At 38.5% G+C, this 12,833-nt stretch overlaps 1 protein-coding gene across 2 annotated transcripts; it reads left to right on the top strand.

The window, feature by feature from the left end:
* slc25a47.L (solute carrier family 25 member 47 L homeolog) lies at positions 1–12,394 on the top strand. 2 transcript variants are annotated; one of them, XM_018230557.2, is made up of 6 exons: positions 1–492; positions 3,064–3,107; positions 3,195–3,266; positions 4,514–4,696; positions 6,265–6,535; positions 11,461–12,394. In XM_018230557.2, the coding sequence occupies exons 1-6, from the start codon at positions 462–464 to the stop codon at positions 11,739–11,741; spliced, it is 882 nt and encodes a 293-aa protein (XP_018086046.1). In that variant the 5' UTR covers positions 1–461; the 3' UTR covers positions 11,742–12,394. The 2 variants fall into 2 exon arrangements, with proteins under 2 accessions (XP_018086046.1, XP_041429002.1); XM_041573068.1 differs by lacking the exon at positions 1–492 and having other exon boundaries at positions 3,074–3,107; positions 3,195–3,318.
* The last annotated feature ends 439 nt before the right edge of the window (positions 12,395–12,833 follow it).

The raw sequence follows: 12,833 nt of genomic DNA on the forward strand, positions 1-12,833 counted from the left end.
CTGCTTCCCTCAGTATCATATTTCACATTTTCAGTTAATGGATGGATTGTTTTACATTCATTCTATTTTCAGTGCAGCAGTTCATACAAATGTTTCTGTCTTTCAGCAATAGTGTCCCTGTGAAGTCACCTTTATAACAGTGACGGGGAGTGTTGCTGAGGTGAAAGGGTGGGTAGGAGGCTGTACTGATTGTTCTGACCTCTAAAGATTGGCTTAGTACTTCATTGCACTCCGTACTGGACACACGTTTTTTTTCCTGGTCTGTGCTCTTTATTTTGATTTCATTCCAGGAGGAGGGAAGGTGCTTGTAAGCCAGGAGGAAATACAGGTCAGAAGTACATTGCCTGGAATTAATGCTATTAGAACAATCACTAGCTGAACAAGTTATCGGTGAAGGACTTGGATTTATCAGTGAGAAGGGAGAGACGCAGCAAGACACTGTAACTGGAGCACACTGACAGATGGCTGACTTCATTGCTGGGGCCTTGGGAGGTATAGTTACTGCATGTATATGTAGTTACACACTGAGCTACACACTTCTACTTACATACCAACACTCCTCTCCTGCACCTGTTTCACACAACATTACATTATGTTGGTGCTTTCTATTAACATTCTGCTTTCAGTCTTGGAAATATTACTGTACAGTTCTGAGTACATGCCACTTTGTGCTGTATCTCTACATTAAACTGTACTGGTAATTTGTAATTATGAATTACATCATAGTTACATTTTTAATCTTGACAAATGCAGACACCAAAACAATTAGCTTACAGTTAAACTTGGTTAATACACAGTATTCATTTTACAAGGCATTCTTTTCCCTAGAGTTTTATGCAAATATTCCTCAGTACAGTAGTTATGTTTGTAATCTTGTTGTTGGTTTACACATATGTATATGTCAGAGATACACTCTGAGTGAATTTGGTAAAGCAGTGTTGTACGAAGTTGTATTAAGTTTGTATATGAATGGCTATTCAGCCTAGCAGAGTTTTACTGGGTAGTGGCATTAGTACCTCATTTAGCCCTAGAGAATAAAGATGGCCATACATATCCACTCATTTGGCGAGGTTGCCAAACAAGCAAACCTTTGGACCCAGGACCACATCAATTAACCAATGTGTTTTTTGATCTCTTGGGATTTTTAAACCTGGCTGATTGACATCTGGCAGATTTTCGGCCAGATATCGATCAGGGGATGCCCGTTGGAGGGTCCCATACACTGCCCAATAAGCTGCTGTCTGTCTGCAGATTATATTGGCCCATGAATGGGGGGGGGGGCTTAAGGTACTGTAAGTACTATACTGATTGTTCTAATAATAAACTGCATTGACACACATTCTGTACTAACTGTACTATTATTATTATTTTTTTAAAGAAACACAGGCAACAAATGTATTGTTGTCCAAAGTGCTTATACATACGCCACATTGTATATTGGTCCATCTTGTAAACTATATGTGAGTCTTCTGGGCATAGGGGGCTCAGTGTAACTCATGCACTAATGTTATTGCTAGTCAGAGGGAAAATTGGGAGCACCTGCTAGTGTTGCAATGGTGTGTTCAGAGACCAAATAACTGTAAACTTAACTACCTAACTATTTTCCTTTATATTGGTTTTAATAAGAATAGGCATCACCTTTTCAAAGGAATCATATGTTTCACACACAGTTGACTACTGCAAAGGTCACCACCATTGTCCTCTGAAGGAATGGAAGCATGTCCTCTGGACTTATAAATGACCCTTGGCAGTAACAGTTTGGGGAATGCTCTTATCTATTTCAGCACAATAATTCTATGCTGCACAAAATCATACAAATGGGTTTGCTTATATGGGATTGGAAGAACCTGGCTGGCCTGCAGAGATCCCTGACCCCAACCCAACTGAACATCTGTTAAATGAATTGGAACACTGACTGTGAGCTAGGCCTGACCCCAACATAAATGCTTCATCACACTTATGCTATTGTGATTTAGCAAATCCCATCAACAATGTTCCAACATCTAGTGGAAAGCCTTCTCAGAGGAGTAGAGGCTTTTACAGCAGTAAAGCAAGAACCTCCACATTAATACCCTAATTTTTGGAATGAGATGTCGAACATGCAAGCATCTGAATCATTTTGGTCAAATGGTGTATGTCTGGGCTGAGCTGACAGCATAGGAGGGCTTTTAATCATTGAAAAGCACTGCTGCCTTTTTAAGCCATATGAATGTGATTGAACATGGCTGATAGGAATATGCCAGTATCACTTTAAACATTTGCCATTGCCTTTTTTTTTTTTTTTTCCTAAATGGTTGCTCTATAAAAGAGATGGAAATGATACAGGCTAAAATAAGTCAAATCAGGTAACCTAGCTCTATAAATATGTACAATGGGCTTAACCGAGAGGCTGTTGCTCTAAGGACTTTGTTAAAAAAAAACCTCTTTGTTGATATGGATCTTGATGACATTGAACTCATTTTACAAAACCTGTCCTTGATAAGACTTTTATCTGGTGAGCTTTTCACAGACCTAACCACTTTCCTAGGCTTGTCTTCGCCATATACAGTTTCTAAATATGTGTACAGGTTGCTAGTCACAGTTCACTTTTCTCATTCAGTTAGAAAGGTGATATAGCGGCCCCCTAAAGCTGGTGATATCGAGCTGATCTGATCATGGGCCCTAGGGCCGAACAATCGGATCATTACAAGGAGAAAACAGGCGGTCGAATCAAGGGAGGCATCAACGAACCGATTAATCTGTTGGCAGCTTATATTTGCCTGTGTATGGGGGCCTTAAGACATTTGACTGATACACATCAACACCACCAAGAATGCTGACCAAACTCTTATAGCAGAAACCATGAATTTTCATAATGGAAAGTGCAGCATCCAACTCTTGATTCCAGTCTGAATTTTGGCCTTATTATACTAAAGACCACAGATTTATGAATGTGTAACATCATGTTTTTGGTTCATTACACCAGGCAACAAAGCCAAACTAAATAAGTGGGATCACACAATGGAATGGCACTTTAAAACATCTAACAACAGACTAATTGATAGCATTTTCTTTTTACTGTAGGTGCTTGTGGGGTTATGGTTGGCTACCCTCTCGACACTGTTAAGGTATTATATCTATACTGCATAATCAAATATGTCATTTTATCATTTTGTTTTAGTGCTAACAAAAATATTTTCAATGTATGGCAACAGGTTCGAATTCAAACGCAAAAGAACTACAATGGAATTTGGCACTGTGTTCACTCAACGTACAAAATGGAAAGAGTAAGTCGGTAGTGCATTCTGCATTGTGCAAAGGAACTGCCAGAGGTTCTGGGTTAGTACATATTTTATAGCAGCACCCCAAACCTTATAGGAAAGTAGCCCAGTCAGATGATATTTCAGTATCATACCAGGTTATGAAACAGCTGATTAAATCCAATTAAGTTAGTAACAGAAATGTCAGTATAAGACTACATATAAAATAGGGATGCACTGAATCCAGGATTTGGTTCAGGATTTGGCCTTTTTCAGCAGGATTCAGATTCAGCCAAATCCTTGTTACTGGCCGAACCTAATTCGAATCCTAATTTGCATATGTAAATTAGGGGCAGATAGGGAAATCACGACTTTTCGTCACAAAATAAGATTTTTTTCCTTTCCTGTCCCTAATTTGCATATGTACATTTGCATATGCAAATTAGGATTCAGATTCAGTTTGGTATTCGGCCTGATCTTTCACCAAGGATTCTGGGATTTGGCCAAATCCCAAATAGTGGATTCGTGCATTCCTAGAATAAAAGCAGTGAAGCAACAGATCCTAAAAAGCCTAAAGCATTTAGGGGCACATTTACTAAGGGTCGAATATCGAGGGTTAATTAACCCTTGATATTCGACCCTTGAAGTAAAATCCTTCGACTTCGAATATCGAAGTCGAAGGATTTACCGCAAATACTTCGGAAAAATAGATTTTTAATCCAGCGATCGTAGGATTTTCCTTCGATCAAAAAAAGCTTAGAAACCTTATGTGGAAGGTCCCCATAGGCTAACATTGAAGCTTGGTAGGTTTAAAGTGCCGAAGTAGGTAGTCAAAGTTCTTTTAAAGAGACAGTACTTCGACTATCGAATGGTCAAACGATTTTTAGTTCAAATCGTTCGAAGCGAAGCCATAGTCGAAGGTCGTATTAGCCTATTCGATGGTCGAAGTACCCACATTTTTTTTTCAAAATTCAACATTTTTTTACTTTGAATCCTTCACTCGAGCTTAGTAACTGTGCCCCTAAGTGTGTTTCTCAGAGGAACTTAATTTAAGGAATGGGTAACAGTACACCCCTCCCTTTTCTGATCAATATCTATCAATACCTATCAATCAGTAAAAAATGGCAACGAGAGAGTCATATTAAAAAAACAAGGTGTTCTGTATGAGATTCTTTGTGCATGAAAGTAGTAGTTCCGTGACAGATAATGAGCCATGTGCTGCACATCCTTGTGTAGGTGTTATTTTCTCTAACTCTCAATGCTTTTCTTACAAGGTGTCTGGGTTTTTCAAAGGAATGTCAATGCCCATGTCCACAGTATCTGTCAGCTCATCTATAGTGTTTGGTGTGTATAGAAATGTTCTCCGCAATTTGTGCAAATTAAAATATGGAACAACAACAGTGAAGCCATCAAAGTTTGATATATTCCTCTCTGGCTATGCTGCTGGAGGAGCTCAGGTATGCAATTATCACTGGGTGGAGGGTGTTTTTTTTGGTTGGGGAGGGTTATTAAAGACATTTTCTATACTGATTTTTTTATAGAATCCAATGGCCAATTCATTATATAATTCCCCACAGGCCAGAATTTGTGGGAAGGCCACAAAGGCCTGGGCTTAGGGCAGCACATTTACAGGGGCAGCATGCCTCCATGCTGCATTTGCTTTCATCCAGAAAACTGGGAAATGGGCAAGCAGGATTTCTGACAGTTGTATAACTGTCTTGTGCGCCATTTCCCCAGTGCTCTAGGACCCAACGAGGCAGGCTTGGACTGGGAGTCAAAATAGGTAGTGATGGGCGAATTTGCGCCGTTTCGCTTCGCGAAAAATTTGCGAATTTCGCGCGAAATTCGCGAAACGGCGAAAAATTCGCGAAACGGCGCCGGCGTCTCGTTTTTGACGCCGGCGCCCGTTTTTTTCGACGCCGGCGCCCGTTTTGTACGCCGGCGTCCATTTTTCGAAAAAAAAAATTTTGACGCCGGCGAATTTTCGCGGGCGTTTCGCGAATTTATTCGCTGGACGCGAATCGCGCAAATTCGCCGCGAATTCGCGCCTGGCGAATAAATTCGCCCATCACTAAAAATAGGCCCTGCCATTCCAAGTACACAGAGGCACAAACAGCCCCCTACCAGCCCAAACAGCCCCTACCAGCCCACTCTATGGTAACTTTCTATGGAACCATACAGCAGCCCCTCTGGCATTTGCCAGAACCCATAGATTGCCAGTCCGGAGTGTCTGTGTTGGGGGAGTAGCATGCACAGGTAGTGTAAGTTGGCCAGCCTGAGGCGCACATATTTTAAATCTGAGGCTGATTTCCCCAGAACACATGGCAGGATAAATACAGTAGCAATTTCACATAAAACGCTTCCCAGAACTCCTTGTAGGATAAATGTAATTGACAATTTCTTATATAATACCCCAGAACACATGGCAGAATAAATACAGTACAAAAACCATATAAAAAGCCTCAGAACAAATTTGATAATACATTGCAAGCTCCATTTATAATAACTTCAGAACACATGGTAGCACAAGTGCACTGCCAACTTTATGTATAATACCTCCATCTTATTTGTTGAAGGTTGTGTACAGATAACAACTTCATAAATCTATCTATTTAGTCGACTAGACTAAGGAAGTCTACAGAGAACGTCAATATGACAACTCCAGGTCATATTGAGGGACAAACAAATGGGAGCATATTCAAATGTCTTTGCCTCTATTTTTACATTATGTTGTGATATATACCATGCTACCTATTTCTTGTATATATGTATACGTGCATAAATAGGTGTTTGAAAAACAAAGCACATATTTGTAGTTAAATGGCCACTCCATTTTCAACTGTTCTTTTGGATTCACTCAGTTGAAATTTTAAGAGCTAAGTGTATATTTATTTTCCCTTTATTCTTTGCCTACCACTACAGCCTCTTTAAAAGTGATAGTGGCTAGGAAACATTTGCACTGAGAATGAACATGACTGCCTACTTTACTGTATAAATTGCTAATCGAAACTGTTTCTTATTCTAGATTTTAGTCTCCTCTCCTGCTGACATGGCGAAGGTTCGTTTACAGACCCAAATGTGTCCATCTAATTCTACCACAAGCTCTTTGCTGACTGGGCCCAAGTACACAGGCCCGATTAACTGCTTGTTGACAATTGTAAAAGAGGAGGGATTTCTTGGGCTGTACAAAGGCTCCTCTGCTTTAATGTTCAGAGACTGCAACTCCTTTGCAACGTATTTCCTGTCTTATGCCATTTTGCGAGAATGGCTTCTACCATTTGAACAAAGTAACTCAGGTACTTTTCAAGGCAACATATTTGACATTATGAAAACTAATATACCTCTGTCTGAACTCCCACTCTCCCATCACTGAACAACAAGGTGAATTCTACTATCTTTATTGTTTAAAGTAGAGGGTAAACTATCCTCCAGATTTACAGTAGCCAACTGATTTCCCTTCATAATGTGCTCCTGTGAAATGCTCTGTTATATGTGTATATGTAAATAGTTTACCATTTAGGCCTATCATTGTTCGCTGATTCTTTTTATCTTTAGTTATAGCCAAAGACTAAGATGAATTAAAATCAGACTAACATCAATACAAGCCAAAGGGGTATATTTATCAAAGATTGAAGTTTGAGATCACCACAGTCCACAAGAGTGAAATATTACATAGTTACATAGTTAAATCGGGTTGAAAAAACACAAAGTCCATCAAGTTCAACCCCTCCAAATGAAAACTCAGCATCCATACACACACCCCTCCCTACTTTTAATTAAATTCTATATACTCATACCTATAACTATAGAGTTTAGTATCACAATAGCCTTTGATATTATGTCTGTCCAAAAAATCATCCAAGCCATTCTTAAAGGCATTAACTGAATCAGCCATCACAACATCACCCGGCAGTGCATTCCACAACCTCACTGTCCTGACTGTGAAGAACCCCCTACGTTGCTTCAAATGAAAGTTCTTTTCTTCTAGTCTAAAGGGGTGGCCTCTGGTACGGTGATCCTCTTTATGGGTAAAAAGGTCCCCTGCCATTTGTCTATAATGATCTCTAATGTACTTGTAAAGTGTAATCATGTCCCCTCGCAAGCGCCTTTTTTCCAGAGAAAACAACCCCAACCTTGACAGTCTACCCTCATAATTTAAGTCTTCCGTCCCTCTAACCAATTTAGTTGCACGTCTCTGCACTCTCTCCAGCTCATTTATATCCCTCTTAAGGACTGGAGTCCAAAACTGCACTGCATACTCCAGATGAGGCCTCATCAGGGACCTATAAAGAGGCATAATTATGTTTTCATCCCTTGAGTTAATGCCCTTTTTTTATGCAAGACAGAACTTTATTTGCTTTAGTAGCCACAGAATGACACTGCCCAGAATTAGACAACTTCTTATCTACAAAAACCCCTAGTTCTGCACAATTTAGTATCATCTGCAAACATAGAAATAGTACTTTCAATGCCTACCGCCTCTCTCCATTAATTTCTATGAGATATTTAAAGGCGTAATTATCAAAGGGTGTTAGTTCACCATTTGATAAATACGCCTTTCAAAATCCCATAGAAATAAATGGAGAATGGCGGTATTTCACTCTAGTGGACTGTGGTGATTTCTGACACTCTTTGATAAATATACCACATAGATCTACACAGCATATCCCTACATAAAAAAAACAAAAAACTTTCGTATAGGAATGGGATCCCTTATTTAGAATCCTGTTATTCTCTGAATTAGGGGAAGACTCCATTTAATCAAAGAATTCCAATTTTTTAAATTGTTTTCCTTTTTCTGTGAAATAAAGAAACAGTACCTTGTACTCAATTCCAACTCAGATATAATTCATTCTTAGAGGCGATACAATCCTATTGGGTTGATTGACAGTTCAAATTAATTAGGGATGCACCGAATCCTGGATTTGGTTCGATATTCGGCCAGGATTCAGCCTTTTTCAGCAGGACTCGGATTCGGCCGAATCATTCTGCCTTGCTGAACCGAATCCGAATTTGCATGTGTAAATTAGGGGTGGGGAGGGAAATCACGTGCAAGGAAGTAAAAAATGTTTTCCCTTCAGTATTCGGCCAAATCTTTCACAAAGGCTTAGGCCGAATCCATAAAAGTGGATTCGGTGCATCGCTAAAATTAATTGTAAGTAGACCGAATTACAAAAAATTATTTTTCTCTAAAACCCGCAGATCCAGAGCATTCTGGATAATACGATCAGTTATAAGGAAACCTGTTATCCAGAAAGCTAAGGAAAGGCCATTTCTAGGGATGGGCGAATTTTTTCACCTTGTTTCCCTCGCAGAAACGACGCCCATAGACTTGTATGGCATCAAGCGTCAAAAATAAATTTGCTGTGTGTCACAATTTTTTTGATGCCCATAGACATTAATGGGCATCGGCGACAGAATGGGTCAAATTCGCCCAAGCCTAGTCATTTCCCATAGACTTAAATAATTCAAATTGTTTTTTTTCCTTTTTCTCTGTAGTATTAAAACAGTACCTTGTAAACTGTTCCCAAATAAAATTAATCTATTTTGTCGGCAAAGCAATAATATTTAATTAATGTATACATGATTCTTTAGTAGACTTACGATATGGTGATCCAAATTACGTAAATACACATTCTGAATAACTAGTCCCATGCCTGTATAAGATAAGGGATTTACTGCAAATATAAATATATCAGAAGACACCTTGGAAAAATGTGATTTATATAAAAACATTTCATTGGAGATCTTCTATTAAACAATATGAGCTGAGATTTTTAAAAAACGTGTTACAGTCTAAGTTTCATTGCTATAAAATAAAAATATTACAGAGGATAACATGTAATTGTAGGATTTGTTAATCACTGCAATGTGTGGTCAAGGGTCTGAATACTTATAGGGTTATGTCACATTTGGCATATCTCCAGCCTGTGTCTGTTCAGCATTGACATGAATCACATCCACCTGTCGTTGTGTACACTGGATCTGGCCTGAAAACACAACACAGCATGTGACATAGTCCTTACAAGACACTGATATATATATAGACTGAAATATAACCTTAGGTAGATCATCATTAGAAATACTAGAGGCTAACTAATACCCACCTATGCTTACCATGAATGCAATCTTAGATAACTGTAATCCTTTGGTTTATTCATATGCTTTATTCGATAATCTATTTTTTTTAGACAAGCCCTCCTATTAACACTATAGAGGTATGGAACCTGGAATCCAGAATGCTTGGGACCAGGGGTTTTCATGATAAGGGGGTCTCTCTGTAATTGAGATCTCTATAACTTAAGCCTGGTAAAAAATAATTCAAACATCAATTAAGCCAATAAGAAATGTTCTGTCTCCAATATGGATGAATTATATTTTAGTTGGGATCAAGTACTAGGTACTGTTTTATTACTACAGAGAAAAAGGAAATACTTTTTAATTATTTTAATTATTTTATTATTTTAATTATTACTTTTTAACTTAAAGGTATTATTTAAATACCTTTAAGTTAACTTTCAATATGTTATACAATGGCCAATTCTAAACAACTTTTCAATTGGTTTTCATTATTTATTTATTTTTTTATAGTTTTTGAATCATTTTCCTTTTCCTTCTTTCCAGCTTTTAGATGGGGGTCATTGACCCCCCAAAAAACAAATGCTCTGTAAGGATAGAAATTTACTATTAGGGGCAGATTTATTAAGGGTCGAATTTCAAAGTAAAAAATACTTCGAAATTCGACCATCGAATTGAAATACTTCGAATTCGAATATCGAATTCAAACTTTTTTCATCGAATTTGGGTATTCTGTGGTCGAAGCAAATTGTTCGATCGAACGATTAAATCCTTCGATCGAACGATTTTACGTCTACTTGCTGTAGAAAGCCCCCATAGGCTAACATAGCACTTTGGCAGGTTTAATTTGGCGAAGTATTGAAGTCAAAGTTTTTTTAAAGAGACAGTACTTTGATTATGGAATGGTCGAATATTCAAACTATTTTACTTCGAAATGAATTTGAAGTCATAGTATCCTATTCGATGGTCGACATCGATGGTTTGACATTTTTTACTAAGAAAATTCCCTCTAATTCACTTCGACCCTTGATAAATCTGCCCCTTATTGTGTCTTATTACTACTGCTCTTTCTATTCAGACCCTCCACTTTTCATATTGCAGTCTCTTATTCAAATCAATGTATGGTAATTTGGACCCTAGCAACCAGATTGCTGAAAATACAAACTGGAGAGCTGCTGAATAAAATCACAAATAAAAAATGAAAACCAATTCCAAATACTCTCTGAATATCACTCTCTGCATACTAAGGGGCAGATGTATCAAGGGTCGAATTTCGAGGGGTTAAATCCCTCGAAATTCGACTGGGGAATAGAATCGAATAGGGAATTCGGGTGAATTTACGTGTTGGCGAATAGTCGAATGGGCGAATATTCGTCCGGCGAATAGTCGAGCGATCGAATATTCGATCGAAGGATTTCATTCGATCGAATGCCTTTTTATTCGATCAAAAACTTAGAAAAAAAACCTATGGGACTTTCCCATAGGCTTTTAAAGCAATTCGGTAGGTTTAATCTGGCGAAGTAGGCAGTCAAATGATTTTTAAAAGAGACAGTACTTCGACTATCGAATGGGCGAATAGTCGCAGCGTTTTTTCGCTCGATCTATTCGAATCATTCTACTCAGGCAAATTTACGCCAATTCGATAGTCGAGGAGCACAAAAAACTCGCGTTTTTTCCCCTCTATTCATTCACCCGAGCTTAGTGAATGTGCCCCCAAAAGTCAACTCAAAGGTGAAGAACCCCTTTAATTATTTGATTAAAATAGAGTCTATGGGAAATGGCCTTCATGTAATTTGGAGTTTTCTGGATAACGGGTTTCCGGATAATGGATCACATATCTTTATGAGTAACTGAGGATGCTTTTATTGTAAATCTCCAATATTTAAATGTGTCTTTGTCTTGTCCATCACCAATAGGATCATCATTATTCTAATGTCTCGGTGGGATTAGTTCAGTATTGAATTTTATAGACTCATCTGAATCGGCCATTGGACTATCTCTTGATGTTCATACTAGTCATGATGAACTAGACACATTTAAGTTTAATTTGTGGGGTGTATGCTTCCATTATTCATGTTTATTACATAATATACATTGTTTAATTCAAACCAGTGGATTTGTTTTTTGTTTTTTTTTCTTACAGAATTTATAGGAGTTTTATTTGCTGGTGGTTTTGCCGGAGTGGTGGCTTGGGGCATCGCTACCCCCATGGACGTCATTAAGTCTCGCCTGCAGGCTGATGGAGTTACACAGCAGAGATACAGAGGGGTGCTTCACTGTATCAGAGAAAGTGTGAGGCAGGAAGGGATCACTGTTCTGTTTAAAGGACTCTCACTGAATTGTCTGCGGGCCTTTCCTGTAAACATGGTGGTATTTCTTACTTATGAAGCCATATTGAGACAAATCAAACCATTTTCCGAATGAACTTAATTAGCTTTTGTTTGTTTGTTTTATATAGCATAAATATATATTCTGGTATATATTTCAACTCTAATCAGTAGAATAGCATACATCCTATTGTGAGCATGTTATCATGCATAGTTTGCGTTGATAAGAGGGCTCATAGAGGATTAAGGGACCAAGAAAGCAGAATTCTCTGTTACAGTAATTGCCAAACAGAACTGTGCATGGGCAGAGACAGTTGAGCTAGCACTTCTGTCTCACAGCACAAGGATCTTGAGTTTAATTCTGGCCAATACCCTAACTAAATATTAGGGTTTCTATATTTTCTTTGTTCCTCCCAGAACCCAAAAAATACTGGTATAAAAATAATCTTAGTTTGTATGTGGGGCCAGATATCTATATGTTAGGCTATTTGTCAATATTAGTTATTCATGATATATTGTAGGGTGAAGTGACCAGAGGAATACTCAAACTAATGCAACTCTGCCTGTCTCATACATGAGCCCATCTGCTCCACAAACCCCAACTGGCCAATGGTACATTGAAAGTGAGGAGCAATACAGGTAGGGGGAGACTTAGGGAATTGAAGAGAGGGCAAGGTTTATTAAAGGGATACTGTCATGGGAAAAAATTTTTTTTCAAAATGAATCAGTTAATAGCTCTGCTTCAGCAGAATTCTGCACTGAAATCCATTTCTCAAAAGAGCAAACAGATTTTTTTATATTCACTTTTGAAATCTGACATGGGGCTAGACATTTTGTCAATTTCCCAGCTGCCCCTGGTCATGTGACTTGTGCCTGCTTTCTGGCAGGCTGCTGTTTTTCCTTCTCAATGTAACTGAATGTGTCTCAGTGGGACATGGGTTTTTACTATTGAGTGCTGTTCTTAGATCTACCAGGCAGCTGTTATCTTGTGTTAGGGAGCTGCTATCTCGTTACCTTCCCATTGTTCTTTTGTTTGGCTGCTGGGGGGGAAAAGGGAGGGGATGATATCACTCCAACTTGCAGTACAGTAGTAAAGAGTGATTGAAGTTTATCAGAGCACAAGTCACATGACTTGGGGCAGCAGGGAAATTGACAATATGTCTAGCCCCATGTCAGATTTCAAAATTGA

Source organism: Xenopus laevis, chromosome 8L (genome assembly GCF_017654675.1).
Source record: "Xenopus laevis strain J_2021 chromosome 8L, Xenopus_laevis_v10.1, whole genome shotgun sequence".
Classification (NCBI taxonomy): Eukaryota; Metazoa; Chordata; class Amphibia; order Anura; family Pipidae; genus Xenopus; species Xenopus laevis.

Coding starts and splice junctions, on each gene's coding strand:
- slc25a47.L (XM_018230557.2), top strand. CDS start 462: ATGGCTGACTTCATTGCTGGGGCCTTGGGAG. Junction 3,108..3,194: donor ACCCTCTCGACACTGTTAAG/GTATTATATCTA, acceptor GTATGGCAACAG/GTTCGAATTCAAACGCAAAA. Junction 3,267..4,513: donor CAACGTACAAAATGGAAAGA/GTAAGTCGGTAG, acceptor TTTTCTTACAAG/GTGTCTGGGTTTTTCAAAGG.